The sequence below is a fragment of the Diorhabda carinulata genome, chromosome 4, assembly GCF_026250575.1.
Source record: "Diorhabda carinulata isolate Delta chromosome 4, icDioCari1.1, whole genome shotgun sequence".
NCBI lineage: Eukaryota > Metazoa > Arthropoda > Insecta > Coleoptera > Chrysomelidae > Diorhabda > Diorhabda carinulata.
In genome coordinates, this window is record NC_079463.1 from 5,141,305 (window position 1) to 5,167,934 (window position 26,630).

A 26,630-nucleotide genomic window follows, 5' to 3' on the forward strand; every position below is an offset into this window, starting at 1 on the left:
GGGAACAAATAGATATGGGTAGTTAAAAATGAAAAAGGTTGATGACCAAGTTGAAGATGTAGGAATATGGACCGCGAAAAGGGCTATGCAAAGCTTGAGAGAGCGGCCAAGAAAAATTTTTTAATTAGTAGTAATTAATTTATATCCCAATTTTGTGTGGGACTATTTATATTGAGTTTGATCCAATTCCTTCCTCTTTTTCAAGCAATTTCTTGTTTTGTTCTACATATATATATATATATATATATATATATATATATATATATATACATTCCGTTTTTCAAATTTATCATCTTTTGTATCCTTTGTTTATTCTGGACAGTGTCTTTTTCTGTTTCACTATTTCATTTATGGGCTTTCAATTTTTCTGTCGTGTTGTAAATAATTTACTAAATTATAGTAAATGTGCCTTTTATACAGTACAAATAAATTATACCCTTATTCTTTCCAATCTGTTTATCAAATGATTTGTAATTAATTTTTTATACCGGTAATGAAGTGAAAAATATCGAAGGGATTGTATTGAGAATAAAAATTGGCTAAGCTTGGAAATTCCTAGAATATTTCAATTTCGAAATGACTCATGAATAATCTTTTTAATCTTTTCTTGATCCCAATTTCCTAAAAGTAATATATTTCATAATCACAATTTCATCCAATAATTAGATTACAAAAAAATAGCATGTCCAGCGCTCCCACTTACCCAATAAAACGTTGGCCGTGTTCCTAATCGAGAAAATATCAATCTACGCCTGATCGCCTGTTGAGTCCAGCTTGATTGGAAAAGAAAATATTTAATTTTCTCTTTTAATAAAACGATTAGAGGGCCCTGTTTATTTGAAATCAATTCATAACGGGTGAGTTTTTTGCCGCATTTTTTGCAGCTATCAGTCTCGACTTCCCTCTCAGATTAAAAGCGGCGATACACAAACGATCAGTGATTTTTCGCAGACTAAATGGGTTAATCGACAACGTGGAAAAAAGTTTAATCGGCGGGTTATCATTTTTCACGCTGCTAGGAAAACCCAGGAAATTGACTTTTCGTAACTCTTTATCGGATTTTATTGAGTGTAATTCAGGTTAATTGTTTTGTGATTTTACGTTTGTGGTTTCGTTTTATACGGATAAAAAATACATAAAACAGTTTAAGACAAATATTTCTCAATCTCTAAGATTAAACATACGTTTAGGGTATTGTTGTAAGTGGCAGCAGATCCAAGTTATACTAGTTCAAGAGTAAAACTTGTTATTCATGAAAATACCATCGAAACTAACAACAAAATAATAAGATGAATAGATAAAACGGTAAAGTACATTAAAAAGGACAAGAAAATTATAAAAGATGTTAACAAAAACACAAAAATTTTCTTATACAACTTCTAGACACCTCAAAAACCTTTCCTGATATCTTAATTCCATCTCTCGTATGAGCATCCTTTTGGTGTCTTGACTCTTTTCAGTGTCATTGTGTTATCCTTCTGGCTAGATGTCCTGACTATTGCCAATTCAAGGATTTTATTTTATAGATTAAATTATTCACGGTATATCTTTATTATGTTCAGCATACATAGCGTCATAGACCGTTGCGCAACTGGAAACTTCTTTATAAGCTCTTCAGTTGTCAGGTTTTACAGCAGTACTAGTAATATGAGCTTGAAACAAATAGATGATACAATTTTGTCCGAATTTTTGCGTTGCCTTCGTTGAGTTGAGCTGTTGAGCTGGTTGAAATGTTATTCTAGGTCTTCAAAGCTATTTGTGACTAGGAAAATGTCGTCAGTGAATCTTGGTTCTGTTCTGTTGTCTCCATCTACCGTTAGAATATTTTCGTTACTATCCAATTCGAAGATATAGTGTTTTCCCGACCCAATAACATAAATATCTTTGATTCATATTTTCCTTACATACCCAAAAATGTAGTATATAATTTTCCCTCTCCAATAATAAGTACACATCTTCATTTTTTACTTCTCTTCTATTGGAAATGGATATTTTTAAAATTGAACATTGATCATTTAGTATAGTTTTAGATAATGGATTATGAATGAGGAAAAAATTCTGTTTTAGTCGTAAGGTATCTAAACAGCAATAACATATACGAAATATATTCAAAGAGAACTAAAAACTTCAACCCCTCATTTTTCCCGATCTTCATTCGCCCTAAGTGCGTTCATAAAGAATTGAAATTAAAATTAAGCAATGCATACCCCAGTTTGTCAACCCTTTGACTTAGATATTGATCTATAACCCTATATATACAGGTCGAGAAAAATCTAGGGTTTCATTTCATACAATCAGCTTTTCTAATACTGAATTATGAATATTGTTACAATCTTATTCAATTCTTATCTATTTAATACATTTATAGAAGTTGGAAAAGAATCACAATTTTTTGACAAAAATTACTTTTAATACTTAGTAGTATCGAGATTTGAAATGTGTTAAAATCGGCATATCCAATCTAAAATTGGACAGAGAAAAAGAAGGGGAAAAAAAGGTTTATAAGGATTTTCCAAAGCCGATTAACGTCAACTTCTCCTTTATTAAGGTTAGAAAATAATGTGAATGTTGACTTAACTTCCTTTTCATCTCCTTGACGTTTTCGCCACTTGTCATGATTCCTTGACCTTAGATGCCTAATGCAGTCTTCTCAGGCATAATCCACCAACTTCCTTATCATGTTAATCTTCTACTTTATGAATAAGTCGTTAATTCTAATTTTCTAGCACTGAATTTATTGAGAATATGAGAAATATTACAAATTAGTTGAAATTTTTGCCGAATATTACTACTAATATCACTCGTTATCAAAATATTTTTTTCTCAAAAAATTGGCATACCCAATCTTGAATTCTATGGAGTAAATTATTTTGAAAACGTTGATTTGAAATTTAGTACTTACTATTATTATGATAAATGAAGATAACGGAGGAGTAACGACTATTGGGTCTTCGTTTCTCAACTGTAAACAACGTAAGAAGAAAGAGACTTTAAAATGGGCTAACGTCTTTCTTTCTTCTTCTTTTTGCCACAAGTCGCTTTACATTCACGGATTTTTGCCGTCAAAAGTCTTACAGTCCATCCACATCGACTTTATTAATCAGTTTTGGCTCTATACTCTTCAAAGACAAAAAATGTGCTGAAAGTAGGTAGAACATTTTGGTACCATTAATGAAATTTTTGTAATAAGATAATTGCAAATTGTAATTTTCTAAAAACCCTCGTATTGCCACCAAAATGGAGCTCACAAATATAAATTTCCAGTTTTAAAAATTAGATTGGTCCTTGTATAAAAATTTGAACGATTAAATGTTAATTTGATCGTGATTATTTTTCAAATTGTTGAGTTGTTAAGCCAAAAAAAGAAAGAATGGCTCTCATCAACTCATGCCCTCTATGTATATTAAAATACGTTGAAAGAACCGAAATTTTTCCACTTTTTCACACTTAAAATTCTTCCGCTTCTTGACCTGTCATTAGATGGCTTAACAAGTTCATATTGGACATAACGGCCATATTTAAATTTTTACGACTTTTTAATTTATCATCGTTTTCTAAAAAGAGCCGCTCAACTTGAAGAATATTAATCGAGGAGGATAGGAAAAAAAATTCCAAAGTAAACCACTGGCGTGCGTTGAAATATCTGAAATATCAGTTAATTCTGTGGCATGGTTAAGCTAAACTAGAACTATTATCATCTTAGGGGGTCTAAAGATATTTTGAGTGTCACATACTTCATAATTTTGTACCCCAAGCTTTGACAAATTAAATTCAATTCAATTAAATGTGAAATTTCCTGAGAATACCATTTATCACTACATCAACACTCACAATTGCACTGTGTGACCAAGTTAACATCTTCGTAGAATACAACCCAAAGTTTATCTTAGATCTTTGAAAAATCTAACTCGGTTATTATCGAAAAGGACTTTAAACAGTATAGTAATGATCTTGGTTTAATATTAGCAGTAAATACCAAGGCAAGCCGATAAGTTTATTTCATTTTGAAATGTAGAGAACTTTTGGATACTGTGTATGGTGATTCCTTTCCTACAAAAATATGTTGAACGAGCTTCGTCCGTCGTTTTCGAAGAGACCCACCCAAATACCTCAAAAACAGCTACCACGAAGGATAATATAACAAAATCCAACAATGGGTGTCGGCATGATGTATATCGTCCGTCGTTTCTGCATAGTTTCGTGACGAAGCATGGATTCACTATTACCTATTAGAGACCAAGAAACAATCGAAAATCCAGTCTATCGCGCAGACTATCTAATCGGCCATGAAAAGTTTTTTTCCCGCGATAACCCCACAAAGCTTGCACTTTATTTGTTGTAATTTTATTATAATCTGTCGATTTAAATTGCTTGTTATTATGAGATTCTGTTGTTTATCTTGTAAAAGGTTTTCTATTTGTTTCAACACAAGCATCGCCATCATATAATTCCCAGCTTTCGGCAAACTACAGTGCAGTAATTTGATAAATTACGAGAGCTACAGTTGAATTATTGATTTGATTTCCACACAGAGCAATGAATGAATGAGTTATCGTTTTTTTCGTAATTTTTAATACTGACCTATGCGATTGTCCCTTCTATTCTTGTTATATTCTTCTATATTATCTTCTGCCACTCTATCGTACGTAATTGCTAGTAGAACCAAACAACTGTATAAACGATTTTTTTTTTGTTTTTTGGAAAAAAGTGTTGGTAGTTTCCAATATATCCAATTGTACGGCACTGCTCGTAATAACTACATCGTTAACATGCGAATAGAAGAGAAAAGACTTATGAAATGAGTATTATCGTAATTTTTTATGACAACTTATGTATACAGGTACCATTTACTTCTACCCATATAGTTGGTCTTGGTACTGAAAACTAAAATTTCATATTCCTTAGAAGAAATTTATTACCCAATATTAATGTTTCTTAATTATAGAACTGAAAACTGCTAATTTCAATGGATAATATATTGTAATCTATTTGGTATTTGGTTAGACGTTTAGAAAAAGAAACCCAATTATCGTCTATAACTATAAGCAATTAGTTATATGACACACTCAACTAATCCCGTTTTATCAAAGCTCTTCTCTCAAAGAAATATGTAGTGTTCCAGTAAGAGCAAGAGCAATTTAATAGGTGTTATTCGTAGCCTATAAAATTTCTTGGTTGACTTATTATGATTAAAAACGATATTCAAGAAGAAACTACCCCTTCTCAAGATATTTATTATAGCTTACCAAGCCTTCTATTATATGATCATTTTTCTTTCTTCCTTCTTAAGTTCTTGGTTTCTTCCCTACAAGTCATAATCCAACTGTTTCCTTGGCCTTAGATGACTACCACAATCTTCCCTAGTCTGTCAACTCTCTTATCTAGATATTATGGCTTTTCGAATATTCTCCTGACGATGATGTCTTGAATCTGCTCTAGAAACGTTCATTATTTACCTCAGTTGATATTCTGCTAGGTTGGTCTCCGTCTTAAATAATTTTCCAACGCATATTCTGAATCGTCCTCTAACTGTGAACCAGATATTGAATATAATAACTTGTTATATGTCGACTCACCCATTCTGTTACATAAGGGTATATTTATTGGTATTTTCTTCTACATTTCTACTAATCTTCTGCTTTATAAATAAGTCGTTGATTCGGTCCATGTCTTCCTGAAGTTTTGGAACCACCGCTGGATCTAAAAGTCTTTTGAGGATAATTCTGGCAACTCACTAAATGTTCCATTGAGAATTCGCCTTTAATGTGACTGTGGAGAGATTGAGGATAATCCATTACGACTGGTATAACGAATAATCTATGCATGATTTATACGAGAAATATAATTGATCAAAATTTCTTGCAATAAATGTTTAAAGACTTAAATGAAGATCATCCAAATTACATTCATATATAAATGACAGGAATCAAGAAATTTATTCAAATACTAGAGTGAAAAAGCTGTTAATCTGTTGGTCGCTGTAGGACTAACTAAACCATTAAATTTTGAAAATAAATTAAAAGTATCTCAAAGTTTGTTGTGTATATAAGTCATAACATATTTTTCAAAATTTGAGACTACTTCTAGAGAATTGAATCTTTAATAATGAAATTATCAATTTTTATGAAAGTTAAGTTAGGTTAGTTTCTTTAATTTCTTATTTCTTAGTCCTTTTGATATAATAATGCTTCTAAATGTTTTTGATTTTAGGTCTGTTCTGTTTTAAAATTAGTTTCTTCTGATAATTTTTGAAAGATTAATAAAACATTGACGTTTCGACTTAACTTCAGTCTTTACCGAAATATAAAGGTTAGTTTTGACAGCCTCGACAGATTATTCATAGATCCCTAAACGGCCTGAGGTCTATTTCGGTTATCTTTCATTTCCCACAATTTAGAAACTCAATGAACCACCCAACATCCTTCCAACGTAGAATAAAATATTTACTTTTTCGACAAAATATATTGTTTCTTCTTCCACTATTTGCAGTCTATCCATCCGGCAGTGCAAATGCTGAGTCGTCTCTTCTTCTCTCTTACATTCTCTACAAAAGTTGTGTTTCAACTTCATTTACAACGTTTCCTCAACAAATCAGGCAGTTTCGCAACTAAAAATGTATTGACAATTTGTAAATTGAACTCTTGATCCAAAGCGATTCGTTTTCAATATTGTGTTTTAATATTTTTTCTTGCAATTAAGGAACTTTTAGAGTCTGGTGTTAAATGTTACCTGTAATTAATTGAAATAGTATCTTACTACTTAGTTTTCAAGATCTTTATTAGTGTGATAGAACAAATTTGCATTATTTTTGAGATTATTGATGTATTCATTTAACTGGACATAAGGTCAAATTGAAATTAATTATAATAGTATTTCTTTTAGTTGTTAATGATTATGTTAAAAAAACTGTCCATTCTCTAAAATTTAATGTAAAACTTATTGTTGCATTATAAAATGTATTCGATCGGTGAAGGGATGTGATTTTTTAATAAACACATTTAAAATCGAGCACTGAAATACCATCAACCCTTTTATTATCATCTCCATCGCGCACATACATTTGCAAAATTCATTTTTCTGGTGATGGAGCGTAGCTCCACACATGGAAATATATGTATGTGGTTTTTTCCTGTTACTATCCACCCCCGTTCCCAATAAAATCTATATTGGAAAGCCTCGCAATTGTGAAACGCATGGAGTGCATGTGCAAAATGCAGCAAGACACGTACGGATACTTTTCATTGGGATAGAGTAGGCCGTTGGGACGAACTTTTACGGCACTAGCATGTATTCTGTCAAAAGCGGAATTTTTATGGAACAACATATTTACTCACAAAAAGAATATTGAATTTACCATATGAAATATAATAAGAAAGTATATGTAAGATTTCTTTAGTAAGTAGCTTCTAAAAAAATTTAATATTTGTATACTACCCTAGCTCCACATTCTGCTAAGAAAGAGACCTTTCTAAAGAACAAGATGAAGAAATCGCATAGTTCCCTACAAGGTATAGTATCAAATTACAAATTTTTCTATCGGGAATAAAACAAATTTAGATTAGGTGGAGATATTTTATGAAGAAACGCTTCTTAAAAATCGAAAATTTTAATTCGTGTTTATATATAAATTTAAATGAAAGAAATTTTCGATTATGCTACTTAAAATGCTGAAAAAGTTTTTCTTTCTATTTTTTATTATTTCTTCTACTCACGATATATATTGAAACGAAAAATTTCTATATTAAACCCTGTATCGCTAATCTCATGACGATATTTTTTGTTAGGTTTTCCCGAAATGCAACATTGCATTTTGATGTGCAACCCTCCCCTATTTCGTTGGGTATATAAGCTAACGTAGTGTGGAAACTATACAAAATGTACATGTGTGGAATCCAACACAAAACTATATTCCTCTGTTATATACATCGGCCAAACCCCGCCTACGCCAATATATCACATGTACAGAGAGCGCACCCCTCGCCCTCCCTTTCTACGTACCCCCTTACAGGACCTGACTGGCGGAAGATTCCCACAAACTGTAATCGTTTCAATTTTACATCTATTTTTTTTATTTACATGAATATCAAATGTTATTTATTTTCTATAATTCGTAAAATCCTCAATCATATTTGACACATACGTGTCTATACTCAAAGCTCTGTTACCAATTTTATCATAGTGAAACTCTACTTCTACTTCTTATTAAATTATAGTAAATTTCGATTTTCAAATTTACACAAGATTATTTATTAGATTTTGAGCTCTACATTTCTGTTGATACAAAAGAATTTGAATTGTGGTTTTCTTTACTTCACTGGTGCCAAGAACCGTAAGCGTGGAATCAGGAAGGAAGCTCTTCAATAATGAATCTCGATTCAGCATCATAGTTAAGCAATTATGAGAAGAGAAGGAATCGAACCTCATAACACTCAATTTCAAAAGAATTTAAATTGTGGTTTTCGGGAAGCTGTGCTGTTGTTCTTAGAAATTATAGGTAGTAGTAACAAGATTGTGGTTACTGCTGCTATAAGTTATAAGAAATGGCACCAAGGAAGCCGAATTTGAAGAACCAGAGGCACGGACAAAGAAAGCATAGTAATAGAGGTCCGAAATCGTTGCCAAGAGTAATAGTCTATGGTTTGTAGAACATAAAACTGCTTTTGTGCTACTAAATATTTGAAAAATATTTTTTATACCGACCTCAATTAGTTCTTAACAACGAGGAAATTTAGTTGGGTGGTGCCAAGAACCGTTAGCGTAGAATCAGGAAGGAAGCTCTTCAATAATGAATCTCGATCCAGCATATGAGAATCGAACCTCAATTTCTACTTCAATACCCAAGTTCACCAGATTTTTTCTAATTTGTAGAATAGAAAGTTGGGTAATCCACATTCTTCAATTATACGTCTCTTCGACATAAATATAGAAACTTTAATCCGTTATTATTAAAGTTATTTGGAAACTTATTATTCTACTGATACAAATGGATTTAATTTTATTGGCTTTTCGGATTTCTTTGACTCTGAACGTAATTCTAGCAATCTATTGAAAAATTCTAGTTTACAGTAATTTATTTAAAATAAAAACGATTTCTGGCGTCATTACGTGCTAATAGATAAAACCTTAATCAACCGTTACATACCAAAATCAAATTTATACCTTCTTTAGTTAGCTTTTATATTTCTCTATAGAGTGTTGATTAATTTTTTAATAGAGACAAGTTTATTCATCAGTAATAATACAGCATCAAGTAATAGAATAGATAAAATATATTTACGAAACACATTTTCGCTTTTTTTAATCAACAGAAACATTTTGAAGTTGCTAAATTATGTCATCATTTATCAATAAAAAAATAATTTTTGTTTTACGTACTTAGCAACTTAATAACTGTTTTAACTAACCTTATTAATGGAATTATTGAATTCCTATCATGAAATGAACGCGTAAATTTTCTAAACCACCTCTGCGTCCTCGACATAGTTAGAAACCAACAGTAATCTGCGATACTCACACACATGCAGTTGCAATTATTGCGCCAACGCCATTTTGAAATTAGTTAATTATTATAAAAATATTTCAAATTAGATTGATTTTGTTTGTTGCCAGGCAATTGTGGCAGAAGCTCACATTTTGCTTTGATTGATTACAGGAGTGGCATCACGAATCGAAGCAATTATCAGGGCTGGTAATATGAGAAAACAACATTACGAAATAATACGATACAATAACGAATTGACACACTGTATCTTTGTAACAAAATAAAAATATGCTCGAAATCCATTATAAGCCGACAATTTTTAAATTTCTTCCTAAACAAAAATTTTATAAACAAAACTAAAGTATATTCAGGAGGTGATTGCTCGTTTATAATTAAGATGGGTCTTTTTCATAACAAAATTTCCTCATCTCACACCTTTAAAAGTTGGAGACTAAAACTGAATTTTTTTTCTCAAATTTTAGTAAAGCTACATACTTGAAATTCTGTAATTTTCATGGACTTGCAAAGGACTAACCACCACCAGTAGTTAGTCCTTTGAGAGTGTATTAAAATCACAGAATACCAAGATTCTAGACTTACTGAATTTTTTTTTTTTTTTAAAAAAGGAAAACACGAATAGGAAAGACCCTAATTTCATACGAGCAATCACCTCCTGAATTGTGTCGCTTTAAAATAGAAACACCCGATATTTCAATAACCAAAAAGTAAAATGGGATACTGGGGATATGAAATTATAGCTATGAATATCATTTTTAACGGGTTGTTAGCTTAGGTTGAGTTGGGTTAGATTGGGTTAGATTATAATTACTCATAACGCTAAAATTAAAAACCTAGCCTTATACAATTCTTATGATATGGAAGCTTGTCGCGAGATTTAAATATGACTCTCAGTAGTCATTTCAATTTATACTACCGGTCAAAAGTTTTTACCCACAGTGAAAACAAATAAAAACAGTACGAAAATTCAGAATTTTATCCAAATTTACAGGGAATTAGTGTATTAAAGGCAATATTTTCGAATTCATGTTGTTTTTATTTCTAAAAAAGGTTTAGAATGTTAGTAAATTTTCGAAAAATTGCTTGTGATCAACTGTAAAGTTTTCATATTAAACACCACTACAGCTTCAGTCTCTGAAAGACGTGTATCTTAATGTATTGTTTCGACTTTGGATATCGCAAACTGATACACAAATTCTAACTGAAGAATTTTCTAAAAATGTACAAAATCTCATTAAAATTAAGTAAATTAACACTAACACTAATTTTTTTATAACATGCTTATATGAGCTTCGCCCGTATGCGGGATCATAAGCTTGTTTGTTTGTCTGTTTGTAACTCTCCTTTGTCGCTTATTACTGTTAGTATATCCCATCACTTTAATTGCGAACGATCGATTTTGATTTTTATATTTCAAAGAACATTTATAGATAAGAGTATATAGTAATAATAAAACTACAATCTGTAGCTACCTCCCAATAGGTCTATCTTTCTTATTCTAATACAAAGGATACAAAGAGAAATTAATGAATCCTGGCGCATCTGATGAAGATAATCAATTATTATGATTATTGCGTTGTCGTCATTATTTTACAAATTAAATCTGATCGCTCAAAGTAGGGTAAAATCGGAGCCAAAAGTTACAATCATGCAGGTAAAACAAATAAAAATGTCTTAAAATCGACGGATATCGTTTGGTGATTAAGTACATGCTGGGAGGATCTATTCTTGTTGAAAACATTGGAAGCATTTTCTCTAAATGAATTTTTTTCGTATGATTTTTTGTTCAACTACCAGTGGTTATTACTTCATAAAATCAAAATCTTTCGAAAACGGTACACTGTATTGAGTTTCACAAAAAGTAAAGTTTGGTGTAAAATTGGATGTTGTTTAAGTTTAAAATTGTTATTAACAAATCCAACCTTAAAAAAGTTCAATATTACTTGTTACTTGTAACTAGCTCCCTCTAAAAGAAATTCGTGAAGTGTATCAGCTTCCAAAACATATTCGTATGAAATTTCATCACAATGTTACCAGAAATTTTGCCAAAATCGAAAAAAATTCACCGAGCTGTTTTCTACCAATCCTAGAGTCAGGAACACATATTTTTCGAAAATTTTAGATATGCACAGTTTACAACAACTCAATGAACTGAACGTGTAAATGAAAATAGACTATTAGTTTCAACACGACAAACCTCATCAATTTTCCAAAGTATACCCCGCTTCAAGGTGCTAATTTCTACAGTTGAGGCGTTCCACATATGTACGGGAAATAGGTGCAAGTGATACTACAATAAAATTTCATTACAAAATTTGACACGCTATCTACTAGGTTAGCGGACCATTTAACAACATGGTAGTGACTAATCGTCCTATTTACAGTCCTAGTTGAAATATAATATATAATATTGAAGAGGAAATGATAATTATAAGTAAAAGTAAACCTAAAATATAGATGAATAGAAATGTTCACGTATAAGTAAATATTTCTAAAACCGAATGCATTATCCTAATTTTTCAACGTACGATAGTCACTTCCATTATTTTTTTCTGTGATGACCCTTTCTAAAAAGCAGATGTTATATGGTCTATAGATATATGGTTCGAATCAAGGGTTATTTTCTCGTTGACCGTGTGCACATGTACAACAAAAAATATTTAGATAGGCATACGAATCAATGACCTCATGCATGGTGAGACATGAAATGAAAAAAAAATATAATTAATGTTACTCGATTTGATCAGTTTGATACCTCTGCCTCGAATTTATAATTATTTCTCTGCTACATATTCGTTTATAACGATTCTAAATAGATTATTTTTTGTAAGTTGTGCGCTTAAAATTGCTCACAGTTTATAAAGCACATTTTTAGTTTCATAGCCAAGAAAATTTCCTCACGCAAAAAATAATAATAGAAAAATAGGCTTGAAGAAAAAACTGAATTTTAATTTACCAATTTAAGAATATGTGACCAATTTACAGACGAATCATTTTTATTTGTTAGACTATGTGAATCGTGGCACAAATCGATTTTTGGGCTTTATTAGACCTGATAAAGTTCAAAAAATTCTTTCACATACTACAAAAGTGAGTGTTTTATGTGCAGTTCAGGATATGGAATTATAGTCTTCATTAAAGAGAATGGTAGACAAGTTACTCTCAATCGGCAAATATAACTTTGCATTTTGAGACCAATTTTTCAACAGGACTGGTTCTCAATTTTTCCTAGACATTTTCCATGCAGATTCTTTAGTCAACCTGTGTACCATAAAGTGATAAGAAACTTGAACATCGTTATGGAATATGTATTAAACGATGAAATACACATTTAGAACGTGGTTATCAAGAATCAATATTAAGTATTTCTTTAACATATGAAATAATAATAATACTTCATTTAGATCATATCAAATTTTCGATTTAATTCCTACTATATGTCAATATTCATCAAGTTTCGAATTCTTCCAATCTGTATTTCTTCTGAAATACGCTCGAACTTTTTTCCTAATTTCAGATTGAAAAATGCAGTTACAGTCAAACTGCTTCTCAAATTCTAGTGAGAAAAGAATCCGAAAGTTAGATATTGAAATTACTAGAATTTATCAATACGTTCGAACGCACCCTTTATTAAAAATATGTCACAGTTTAATTTTGAAAGAATTATCCTGAAGGGAAAACTTTAAAAAAAGTTCAATCAAATCAGATGTCTTATGGTTCCTAATTCTGAAATATTAAAATAATTTACTAATTTCTTTAATTTTTTATTATTAATTTTATATTATAATGAACACACTGTTTACACTACTTCTGCAACAACATTCACAATTACACTTTAAGACGCGGGTGTCTGTCTAAACGTTATGTTTGAGTAGATTTGCTGTGAGCTCCGTTTAAGACCACCAAGTAACACCGTGGTATCCTCATACGCAGATCAAAGTTAAAATCAAGGAAACGAATTTTTCTAATTGATTGATTTGTAAATTTTCAACTGTACTTTCTCTATCTGGTACTTTTTATTGTTTAGTGAATACCATATATTTGATCTTCCTTAGTCTTTAGTTCTTGCAGACTATAACAAGACAACTTTCCCAGTCTCAATCACAAAGGACATAAACATAAAAATATTTCATCAATATATAAACTTCCCTATCAATAATTTACTTTATTAGATAGATATTTTCAATACGATAAAAAAATACATTTACCAAGCATTTGAAAAATAATGACTATCAAAGACAAAGAAGATTATATAATTTATGCTGCTTCCATAATTCCAGTTTTCAAATTTCAGATTATTTATGAATAATATGTATTTCAATCTTTGTGATATTGAAGTCAGGTTTCAGAATTATTTATTTAAGAAAATGTATCTGAAAAAACGTACGGCTCTGTATGTGGCAGCTCTAAATTTATATCAGTATTTGTAGAACACATTGTTATGGCTGATTTACATATACATGAATTGAACTGCAAAGAAATTTATATATTTCCTTTTTAGAAAGGGTTGATTCAACTACTTTAGTGGTGGTTGGGCGCGTTTTTATGTATCCTGACTGCGTTGTTATCGAAATTTTATTTTGTAACTATGCGTTTATTACCATTTTGAATTATGGAAGCTTAAGTTTTTGTCTTTAAATAATAGTCACATTTGCATGGAACTCTTATTAGCTACGATCATTTGCGGAACATTTAACTTTTGTGGAATTTTAAAATTATTGCCAGGGAAACAAAAACAAGAGAAATAATTTCGTCAATGTTATAACAAGATTACATTTTTTTGTAAACTCCAGCATAGCTTACAAATGTCAATTTTGTAGTTGGTTAAGTTTGTAAGATATCAATTTTTACTTAATATTGTTTTAATGTTCATAAATTTAAAATTTGTATGATTTCTTTAAATGCAATAATCAAATAATATGCGATTTCCTAGTGAAAAACTGTATCAAATCATTTTTTATAAGTTGGAAACGTTAGACAAATCGAATCTAATATCGAATATATTTTCAAACCCTCCAAATATTTTATTATGGTAAAAAATCGGGAAAAAAATGATAATTTATATTAAATTTTGACTTTCTTCTTTGTACTATTCGTGAAAAAACAGCTAATAACGTGAATAAAAAATTAATATCAAAATAAAAATCTGTTTTAACCACAATAAATTATTTTTCACTGCTTATTATTTTTGAAAAATCTGTACCAGCCATCAATTAAAATATTTCCAGTGGTATTAAAATTTATAAAATAGAACCATAAATTTCGCTCATATGGTTTAGGAAGTTTTGCTCATTAACAGCTATTTTTATGGTATTAATGACTTTTTAATCTATATTCTAAATACTGAGATGTCTGTCTTAAGTAAACTACATTACAAGGTAATTGATATATAAAATTAATTCTTTTGTTTTTGGTTGTATTAGATTTTAGTTTGGTGAAATATTTCAATAATACATCATGTCCTTTATGCCTTGATATAATTCGATAGTTCTCGGGAAATCCCTTGTACATGTGTTTTGATTTTGATGTATACTTTCGGTTTTGTTCGGTAATTAAATTAAAGAGAATATTTGTTCACCGTTTATTTGATTTTGTTATTTATCATTTTTTAGATCAATGTTTTTGCTTTTTTAATAACTGTGCATCCAAATACAAGATTTGATAGTTGAGGTGCTTCAAGCGTGCGCCACTCTCTTTTTCATGACTTCTAGGGACTCATATCTTGTTTCTTCCAATTCAAACCAAGATTTAACGAAAGTAGGGCCATTAAATATATCAGTACAAGCATTTTTTCAATCTTATTGTTGTTCAATTTGACACACTTTTTGCCTGTTAATATTTTCCCAAATTACACTAGTACTTATCTAAAAGTCGTGGGGGGCTGAAAATTAACTACAACGTCTTTTTGTCCATCTAAAAAGCGCTTAAAATATTTGATAATACAATCAAATATTTACTAACATATACTTCTTTCAATAAAATTTAAGTTTCCAAGATTCACTTAATAGTTTTACGGCGAAATAGAATTGTTTTTATACAAATAAGCTACGGCTAAAATGATTTGTTGACAGGTTTGATTTAAGCAGCTTTAATTTAGCTTAAACACACTTTTGTATTTAGTCAAATAGTTTGATAGCAGCATCCGGTAAAAGATTTTATCTATGCATTTATAATGTAAATTAGACTATAATAATTACTTTGATAACAATAAGTTATACTCATCTTTCTAATTTTTCAATCGTCACTTTGACTTCATGTGAATTAATTAAGTGAAAATCAGATAAATATCTGATTCTAGAAGTATTTAACTTACATAATCAAAATCGAATTAATCATATTCTTATTTGCTTTTGATGGTTATGAAACGATCAATTTCTGAGGTGATTAACTAGACACAATCGAAACGTGATTTCTTGCTAAAAAAACGAACCAAGCCTCTTCTTCCTTTCAATTATTTTATTGAAATAATGGTATAATTAAATAAAAATTACTTTACCAGCATATGCGTTATTAAATTAAGCGCCCGAAAACAGAACAAAAGGTTAACTTCCTTTGATTATCCTTTACATCCTTTCATAACAGCTTAATTATATATTGGGCCAAATTTTAAATAAGTTTCATAAGAAAACAATTGAAACTCATCACCCACATATGGTCATTATCAAATAGGAATAACGTACGTTCACTTTCTCTTTTTTTCTGTTTTAGTACTTTTTTATAGTGACAGCAGCAACAGAAACCATCTGTTAAATAGGAACATTTAACCCTTACCTAACTTTAACGGATTCTAAAGATTTTTTATTGTCTCGATTTAATACTTAGTCATGCTGATCGATGTAGGTGACCTATATTTAGTCTGCTATAAAAAAAACTTCTTGTGTCGATTACTTCTACTAAAAGAACCAAAGAATTTCGTAAATTGTATCCCCAGATTTTACCTCTTTCACGGATTTCTTTGGTCACTTTTTTCAATTCTAATTTCTGTTATATCAATTGTGGTATGTTGATGACTTAGTTTACATTGGTTGTGATGATTGTTTCAAAAACAACTTTTACTGTTATCCATTTCTCGATCGTTTTTATTTAACTATTTATTATTCCCACTAAACCACATATTATTTACTTTTTGAATTAGTTTTCTTAATGCGATTACTCTTATTTTGTTTCCAATTCTATATCATTCTGTTCCGTATAAAAAAATAACCTAAATATAAAAAAAATCATGAAATTCCCTGTGCCACTTCCTTGTGGCCCAAAAACTTTTTATAAGGAATTTTGGATGCCCCGACTTTGTCTCTATGAAAGGAAAACAACCGAGACGCTACCTATGTGCAAGGAAGTTCCTCCTTTCATCCTCGTTTATTTTTCATATGCAGTTCTTTTTAAAAAAAATTAGTCAAAACGTAACCAACAAGCCAGAAACCTGCGGTCATAAATAAAATCATCATGTACCTATAAGGATTTTTTTATGATAAAAGCTGAATGCAAGGCATGATATTCCTTATATTTTCATAAGCTAGAAGCAATAGATTGAAAGTTGATGAAATTCTGATTAAAAAATTCCTTTTAAACAGAAAAACCAAGCATTTTTTATTGAATTCGAAATTTACATAATTCCAACATTATTATCAAGTTTTGCAAGTTTATTTTTCAAAAAATTAATTACAATTACTTTGCAGATTAGATCTTCGAGCAGTATTTTTTATTAAAAGCTTTTCCTTCTGGTTTTCTCATTTGTGCTCTGTATTGGTTATTACAATCCACTGTACCCTACTTGGCACCACCACATTATCTCAAAAGTTTTAATTCTTTTGAGTCTTCTCACTATCACACGTTATTCTAGCAGGTGGACTGCTTCAATGTTTTTGATATTGTAAAGCCGGTCCTCATGTTCCTTACTAATTTGCCTCGTTTGCAACCATTCCTATTATGTTGGAATTTCTGGAAACGTCGGTGATTTTCATTCCGAACGCACTGTTTCCACCACCACTAAACCAAGACTCTCACTATCTGACGCGCGTTTCAATAACCAAATGATCGTCTTCAGAAACAGTTTACCAGCCTCTGAAGACCATAACTTGGTCATCGAAACCAATATTTATTATGTTTACCATTTCTATTCCTTGGTCTCATAGTCATAAGAAACGATCAACAGCCAGATTTTGTTTCGAGGGTTCTATCTTTCCGTTACAAATTTTTTGTCAATGGTTCTGGTTCAGAATTAAATAAATTTAATCGGGATTTGTTCCAAAATCGTAATAACAAACACTAATAGAAACACTTTGACGTGACCTACCGATAAATAAGCTAGCTACGTATGAAGAAAAATTTGAGCTTCTAGGTTCTTTATTCAATTTAAAAACGAAAATTAGATAGCGACGTCTACCGGTTATGTCTTACATAAGTTTGCAAAAATAGATTAAGTAGAGTCGAAGTTATTTGAGTTTAAGCTCCTTTGAAATTAACAATATCAACTTCCTGGTTCCATTTTTGATTATGGCCGTAGGCCAATCTTATTGGGATACCCGTTATGTATGTATTTAATCCGTTAACATCATAAAAAAACAACTAACAGTAAATTTAAATGATCTTCCTCTTCGAAGTAGTCGTCACCTTTAAGTACTCAGGTATAATGATAAGCAACAAAAATGAGACATGCAAAAGAATTCTTACGGAATATAGGGCATATAATAAGTACAAAATTATAATGCAGAGCAAAATATTGAGCCGAGTAACTAAATTAAGACTGCGATAAAATCAGTAGTAGAGACTAACCAATAGAGAGGAGAATGAACCAGTAAAAGTTGGAAATAATGAGTACAGAGGACTTATGAAATTAGGAATATATTACAAAATGATGATATAGTAAATATAATAGTACGAAAATAAAAAAAGAATGAAAAAACGGCAGGGAAAATTACAGAATGGCGACCGAACGAGAAAAGATTGCCTGGTCGATCAAAAAATAGATGAAAAGATCAAATTGTGCAAGATATGCAGAAACTGGGAGTACGTGACTGGAACAAACAGATACAGGACAGAAAGAAACTGAGGACGAAACCTCTATCCATCACATTATTTCGAAGTGTTAAACACTAAGGAACTCCAGAGCATTCCACCTGGGATTGATGGATCAGCTGAAAACACCGGGTTCTCCAGTACCGCACAAGAAAGGAGGACACAATAGATAAAATGTGGGCTAACCACCCACAAAAATACAGGCTCAATTAGAGCGATTACAATTCTCAATAGAATGTATAGCCTTGTATTTATAATATCGTAAAAAGGCGACTGTTACTAATTAATTGAAAGAAAATCTAATAAACTGGGAGTACGTGACTGGAACAAACAGATACAGGACAGAAAGAAACTGAGGACGAAACCTCTATCCATCACATTCTTTCGAAGTGTTAAACACTAAGGAACTCCAGAGCATTCCACCTGGGATTGATGGATCAGCTGAAAACACCGGGTTCTCCAGTACCGCACAAGAAAGGAGGACACAATAGATAAAATGTGGGCTAACCACCCACAAAAATACAGGCTCAATTAGAGCGATTACAATTCTCAATAGAAGGTATAGCCTTGTATTTATAATATCGTAAAAAAGCGACTGTTACTAATTAATTGAAAGAAAATCTAATTAAAATATTTGATTGTACAAGAGACTGTTTATAATACCAAACTTTTTAATTTATTCAAATAAACCTGCTTAACCAAGTGAAGCAAATAGTGACGATGTGAATTGGAAACCGCTATTTAAACCGTGAGAAATGACAGACATAATCGATGAGGTTTTGTGTCTTAACAACTTTTTTTGAAATTTACATCACGCATAATATAAGCATGAAATTAACAGCGAGTAGTAACTCAAAAAGAAGAGCCGCGACTAAAGTGTGACAATATTGTTTATAATAGAATTAAATAATGGTTCTATAATTAACAAAAATGATTCTGTGAATATGCTGTTTCCATTTTATAGTTTTTCATTTGCTGGCAAGTTAAATTCAACTTTATAGCTGAAAGTAAACATTTTAAATTTTTTTAATCAATACCGTCCATTCTTTTTTCATGTAGAATTCCCATTTCATAAATACAGTCCGAGAAAATTGGTACTAAAATAGTTGAATTCCTAAATTTTGAAAGTTTCGGAAATAGACCAGTCAAAAAATTTTTATAGGTTGAAAAATTAATAGAACCTATTTTTTCTAAATTTCTTGAGCAATTTTTTTTAATTTTATACAAAAATAGTTTCTCAATATTAATGATATTTACGAGGGTAGGGTAAAAAGCTTTCTTTTTCAATCTGAAGACAACAGAACTCATCGATATAAGTTGAGAAATATATTTAAGAGATTCTTAATGAAATTTGAACCATTTAGTTTCTGATTGATAATAATATAAATGAGGCGTTGGGAAGATTTTTCTAAAAATGAAAAAAATTGAGTACTGAGCGGTTTTTGAAAGGCAATACACGTACGCTAATGAAAAAAGAGGCACAGTATATACGAAGACTCTCTGCGCCATCATTTACGACAGTGAAATTTTGGGCAGCTCAATTAAACGTAAACTTATCAGCTTGAATGACGTCTACCGTTCGAAAAAGTTCACCAAATGGTACCGTATACCCATCGGATTGAGGTTAGATAAAAAAGTCTATGGATATATCACAAAAATTCATTTCCTATAAACTTAATAAAAAAGTATGTATGCATAAGCTATCCGCGTGCTTGGAACCGCGTCTTCTCACTTTCCACGTTTTGAAGTCTTATTTACACGTTTAAGCAAAATAAGAAAATCTTCAAGACAGTTTTTATTAGGTAGATCGAGATGACCCGTTGCCATATCGTGATTTTTCCAAAAAAAATGCGAATTTCTCGAAAAATTTGGAATTTTAATTTGAGAGATTTTTTATTTGTTTATTACAACTTTATATTAAATAATATTCGCTGAAATCGAATTTCATAATTTCTTAAGCATATTTTAAGTTTTGTTTTGTAAAATAGCAAAGTAATTATCATCCCTCAAGTTCACTCTATCTTTGTAAATATAAGTATTAGAGAAAAATCCCAGAGGTCAATTTTTGTGTCAAATTAAAAGATCTACAATTTCGATTCAAAGTTTTCTATCTTTGAATTTACCGTTTTTCTAAAATTCATAAATAAGACTTTATATTACCTTTTTCCACTCCTATCCGGAGGATAATTATTTATCAAAATAAAATTTTACTATTTTCCTTAATCTTCATCGAGAAAGTTTGAACGTATACCAATCGATTTAAGTGTACAAGTAATTTTTACGAAACATCTAACCTTAGTTACTTCCTCTAATAAACACACCTTTATCATAACACAAACGGTTATTAAGAAAAATTGAAACACCTGATAAAGCTTAGCAAAAAAATCTTCAACGTTAAGAAGTTAAATTATAGGTATTTAAATCTGAGACCGATAAAGCGTTATACGTATAATCATAGCCTTAGAGTATGTTCAACAGTAGAAAGACACCTGCTCAGAGAGTTATTGTGTAAAAATAGTATTTCGATCGAGAATAGCAGAAGGGGCTTCAACATTTTTTAACTCGATTCTTCCAGTTCTTCAAGTACTAAAAACCAGACTGATTTTGTTCCCGATATCGAATTGAAAATAGTGGCAATCAGTGTAAAAACATTTTTTTAGGACAAGTAACAATTTTGAAATAAATAACAGCTCAATTTCAATAGATTTCTATTTTAATTGGTTGTCGTAATAGTTATCTAGAATTTTTTTTTTTAGAAATTTTCTCCCATCTCTTGATCTGACGTTAATTGGGTGAGAAACGTCCTATTGAAGACATGATAAGTTTTTCTGATCTTAGTCTACTTCTTAACGCATCTTTTAATGAAAAGTAGTTCAGTTCCAATCAGATAATACATTCTGATTGAAAAATGTTAATAATTATCTACACTGTCGCAGCCATAAATATAAAAGGCTTAAGATCAGTCTCAAAAATATGTGATTCATTTCCACGTAGAACTGATAGTGCTAATTTGAATTAATTATTATTAAATTTAGATAGCAACGCCCAAACAAACAATGAAGAAATTTGAAGAAAAGAATATTAAAAAAAGAAATCCAACGCTGAAAGTTTGTCTTTTTCATTTTATGTAATAAAACAGCATAAGAAAAAGAAAATAAAAATACCTAAGCCGAATTAACTTTTTAATTAGGAATCTTCAAAACTTGCGGTTTTTGAAATCAATAATAGAATAACTAACGATTTGAAAAAAAGAAAAGAAATAATGACATTTATGACCTCGTCAATTGAACCGAAAACCATTATTTCCAAAAAAAAAACATTACTATCAAAACAATTATTGAAATAGTAAAATAATGTAATGTTAGTATGTATTGAGCGTTAAAACTAACCTATTTATAGAGGGTGCCTCATGAGTAATGTCGATTTCCAATTTAAACATGTCGTGAATTGTCTAGTCTCTAATTCTATTATGGAAACAATCGCTTCACTTTCATCCAATAATTTTCCATTCGTTTATTGACGACGCAGTACGTTTTTATAAAAAATAGTATAGAGTGCGATAAGACATTATTGGAAACAAAGGCTTAAAGCAGTCATGGCCGCAAGGAAAATATGTGAAATTCAAGAGAAAATAGTGAAGATTTCTCGTTCGAAGATCGTTGGCCATCATCCTCCTTCTGCGTGAGATATTGAGGTTACATGAGAAGCGGTAGAAAAACATGGATAATTAGTGGTTTGGCGATGGATAATTACCAAAATCCACTGCAAAGAGAGGACGATTCGAGCAGAAACACTTGTGTGTTTGGTGGAAGTATATAACTTCAGTCCTTTTCGAAATCATTTAAAATAGTCAAGCTATCAATATTCAGGTTTAATTAACTGTTCTTTGAGCAATATACTGCGGTTGTTATGCGGGATAAGATCAAAAAACTTGGTGGTATTGAACTCCTATGCAGCATTTAGTTTGGACCTTGCACTGATAATTATTTGTTCAGATCAATGGGGAGATTCTTGCGTGGAAAAAAATTTGAATTAAAACAAGATGTTGAAAATGCAGTGTCTCTAAGCCCAAAGAATGGTTTCGTCAAGGTCTTAAAGAACTTGATGAACGTTGGGTTAAATAGAACACGGTGATCTATACGTCGATTACTAAGACTTTCTTTTTGTATAATTATTCAATAAACAAAGTGAAGTTTGGAAGTTTGTGAGACGCCCTCTATAGCTCGCTTTGAAATAAAAACAATATACTAATATCAAACCAATTCAAATTTAATGGCGAAGTTATATACCTGTCAAGAAAATCAGGCAATCAGAATTATTCCGCGAGTGCTGCCCTGTATGAATTTATTTGGGCAAGCAAGGCAGGTGGAGAACGACTTGAAACAATGTGTCTATATACGGGGTCAAAAAGATAGCATCCTTGTGGGTGGGTGATGTATGTACGTTACAAATTCAAGAAAAGGTGTACTTCAAGAAGAAATAATAATTATTCTTGTTTACCATATGCTGTTACTGTTACCGAGCGAACGGTTCATTAAATGATGCAATTAACGTAATAAGAAGAAAAAAAATAAGAGTTTTACCGTAGAACAGTTTTATAAAATTACCTCCTACTTAATCGTGTAATCTGTAATTTTCTGAATAGTGTACTTACGAAGAACGAAATTATTAATTGGCCTTAAAAGTATTATTATCATCAATGATAACTTCCGTCATATTACATTCTCCGGTATGGTCATAAATGAACTTTTATACTTATATTTATGTGCAAAGTTACATATTTCTCATAAGTTATATGATATATAATTTTAGAGAAACCCTCGTATAGAAACAATTATTAATTTCCATGTTTTTGACCAAAGTTGAAACGGTAACTTCAGTAGAATGTTTAAGAATATGTATTCAACTTTGGTTGAGATGGAAAACTACCTAACGAAGTGATGTGGACACAAGAAATTGGTGCAAATGGAGCTAATTTACCTCAAAACCATCTCTGCTATCAAAGGAATATCGCAAAACCTTACTCCAGCTAAAAAACACGTAAACACGTATTGAAGGTTTTGTTGGATGTCCAAGTTGCGAAAGGGTCTGAAGAATGCGATATTTCAGGAAGAATAAGCTATCGAAGAGATTCAGATATGGCTTAGGCAAATCTCTAAGGTTCTACTGACTTGGTTCTTATAGATGGAGGCTCTATATTGAGAGACATGTATTTAAAAACCATTTTAGAAGGTCATTTTGCACTTTTGTGCTATTCGTTAAAACCAATTTCATTTTTATATACGATAACGCGTGGCCTCTCCATGCTAAAATCATTTTTGAATATTTGGAAGATGTTGGGATTGTCAATATAAATTCGCCAGTTTCCATTCTCGACCTAAATCCAATCTAAAATCTATGAGACATGATTCGGGTTCGGGTGCCTCGTACATAAATTAACCGAGGTTCAGGCAATATGTGATAAATTGGACAAAATTGATGTACAGGAAGCAGTCCTGCTTCTGACAAAATTGTTTTTACCCGTAGAATTAAAGTATATAATACGACAAATGGACGTAGGGCAAACGGTTTCGTATATTTCTGTGAAATACATTTCTAGTCTTTCTCTATTTGTGAAAAAAATTGAAGGGGGGGGTTGATTTATACTAAAATCGCAAACTTTATACATTATATACATACTAAACAACAAAATATGTTGAAATGAGTTGAAGCTTCTAATAGTTTTTTGTTGTAACGAGAATTGACTCAGTTTTGTACAATTTTATATGTGCTTATGAATATGTTTATGATGATATGTACATTTTGCTAAAAGAGTGAGTAAATTCTTCTGAATGCCTATCGTGTGCATCAGTATAATATTAGACTAAGGTATTTAAGTGCAAATATCAATTTTTGTTGTTGCACCGTAAAGTCATATTAAATGAAATTAATTACAAAAAGATTCTCATCGATATATAACTAAATGTTTTTATCTTATACAGTTGATTGGATTTCGTACATATGGTAATTTTATTCCCCAATAAAAATATTTCGAAAAAAATATTAATGCTCATTTTCTTGTTTACTAAGATGAATTCGTTTTTTAGGAGAACGTCCATACAAATGCCATCTCCCAGACTGCGGTAGAGCCTTTATCCAACTGTCCAATCTTCAACAGCACCTTAGAAATCACGACGCGCAAGTGGAAAGGGCGAAAAATAGACCATTTCATTGCAACATATGTGGAAAGGGTTTCGCAACTGAGTCCAGTTTAAGGACGCACACGTCAAAAGTAAGCCATGTACGTACACGAAGTTTTCTTTTTATTTTTTTTAAATCAGTTGGATTTATTTTTTACGGATTATTTTGAGAGAAATGTGCAATGGATTTGACAAAGTGTAAACTTCTTTCTTGGATGGCCAGAATAAATTCAAAAAAAAAACTTTTCAAAGTGATCTTTATTTATATTGTGTTCAGATCTGTCTGACCCAAATCTCGATCAGTGTTCCCAACCTAACCTCTCAAAATTCCCTCCCTAGAGCGTGAAATTCGAATTAAAATATAAAAATGCTTAGAAAAGTTATTTTGAAATTCCTGGATTTAAATCTTGAACTGAAAAAATATTGTCTTCTGTTTTTGAGATTCAAAACATTCATTGTTTTTAAAAACTAATTCTAATTATATTATATATCAGTGAAATCATCAGACTATTGCATATTTTTCTTATGATTAATGTTTATTATGATTTCTGTTATATTAATTTCCACAAAAAGTTTTGTACTTTTACTTAATTCATATTTTATTTGTTTTATATGTTTCAGATTATCTTTCGTTTTTTAATCATTATACCAATCATTTCATTTATTATACATTTATATTTAAGCTATATACAACGATTTAATTTTATTCATATATCTCAGCGTACCGGAAATCTATACGTAAGATAACTCGATCAAATTGACCCAAAACCAGAAACGCAATTAACAGAAATGTTAAAACAAAGGGGCTACTTTTATTTTATCATATGCATAAATACTTTCACTATTTAAAGATTTACTTAAACGAAGAGAAAAATTTAGAAAAGGGAATCTACAATTTTCTCTAATGACCGTATCGATCTGTTTATTTCCTAATTGAATTACTACATCCATGAAAAGGTTATTAGAATCAATAAAATAATTATCATTAGAGCTATATATCGATAGTTGTACGATGCCAAGCTTCATAAGATGAGCGAAATATAATAATTTAGAAAGCGGAGTAAAGAGAAAGAACCAATTGCTTTTTAATACCTTAGCTTTCATTAATTATTATTATAGATTAAATTATCTATATAAGATTATTAAGTATGTTCCTCTTTGGCTGAAATCTCAGTCACACTTTATGGCATTGACTCTACTAGTTTAGCGCCGTCATCATCTTGGAAACGCACTTCTTATCATTTATAGTGCAATCTAGAATATTAGATAAAAGATCCTTGAATATATGCCTCAAATTTTCAATTGTATTCAAGTCTGGTGAATCGCGAGGTCAATAGAGCACTCTTAAGTCATACTGAAATATTCCATTAAATGTTTCCGTCTGTTTAGAAAAGTGTTTTCTGTTATAAATGGTCTCATTCACAAAGGTACACTTTGACTTCGTCTAATAGCAGTTGATTGCTAACAACGTACAAGTAAATGTGTTTCATCGCTTCATTAACAATCCATAATATTTCCCAACTTTGCTAATCGTTTTGTCATCAGTTTGTTTTTCTTATGTTTTCTTCGTTTCGGTCCACTACCGAAATCTTTTTCCACACAGTTAAAGTACTCAGTTCAATACCATAAACCAGCGAATTTCTTCAAAAGCCTTTGTGATATCTGACATTTGACTTGACAGATAACGTTTGACACGTTTGACAATTATTCACGTTCTACACTACAGACATACGGGTCTGGAAACCAAGCCCAATTTCTATATAGCAGCTTTGGTCTCTTGTTGTTCGGATTCTAAGTGTATGAAATAGCCATGGCATGGCGCTGCTATGTAGAGATGCTAGAGATGGACGTGGGTTACTTGTAAAACCGTGGGGTAGGGAAGAGATGAAAGTTTTGACAGTTTTTTTACATTTAACTACTTTTATATGATTACG

The 26,630-nt window shown here is 30.9% G+C and overlaps 1 protein-coding gene across 19 annotated transcripts in view; it reads left to right on the forward strand.

Moving 5' to 3' along the window:
• LOC130893399 (zinc finger protein 37-like) overlaps positions 1-26,630 on the forward strand; it is a 225,185-nt gene that overhangs the window by 154,204 nt on the left and 44,351 nt on the right. For 15 of the 19 annotated variants that reach the window (XR_009059199.1, XR_009059200.1, XM_057799466.1 and 12 more), the window contains one exon: positions 24,604-24,797. Coding sequence is in view for 17 of the 19 variants with exons in the window: in XM_057799466.1 (XP_057655449.1) it covers positions 24,604-24,797 (194 nt within the window). In the remaining 2 variants the exon portion in view is untranslated. The remainder of the gene's footprint in view (positions 1-24,603; positions 24,798-26,630) is intronic. The other 4 variants (XM_057799467.1, XM_057799472.1, XM_057799469.1 and 1 more) reach the window with 1 other exon arrangement.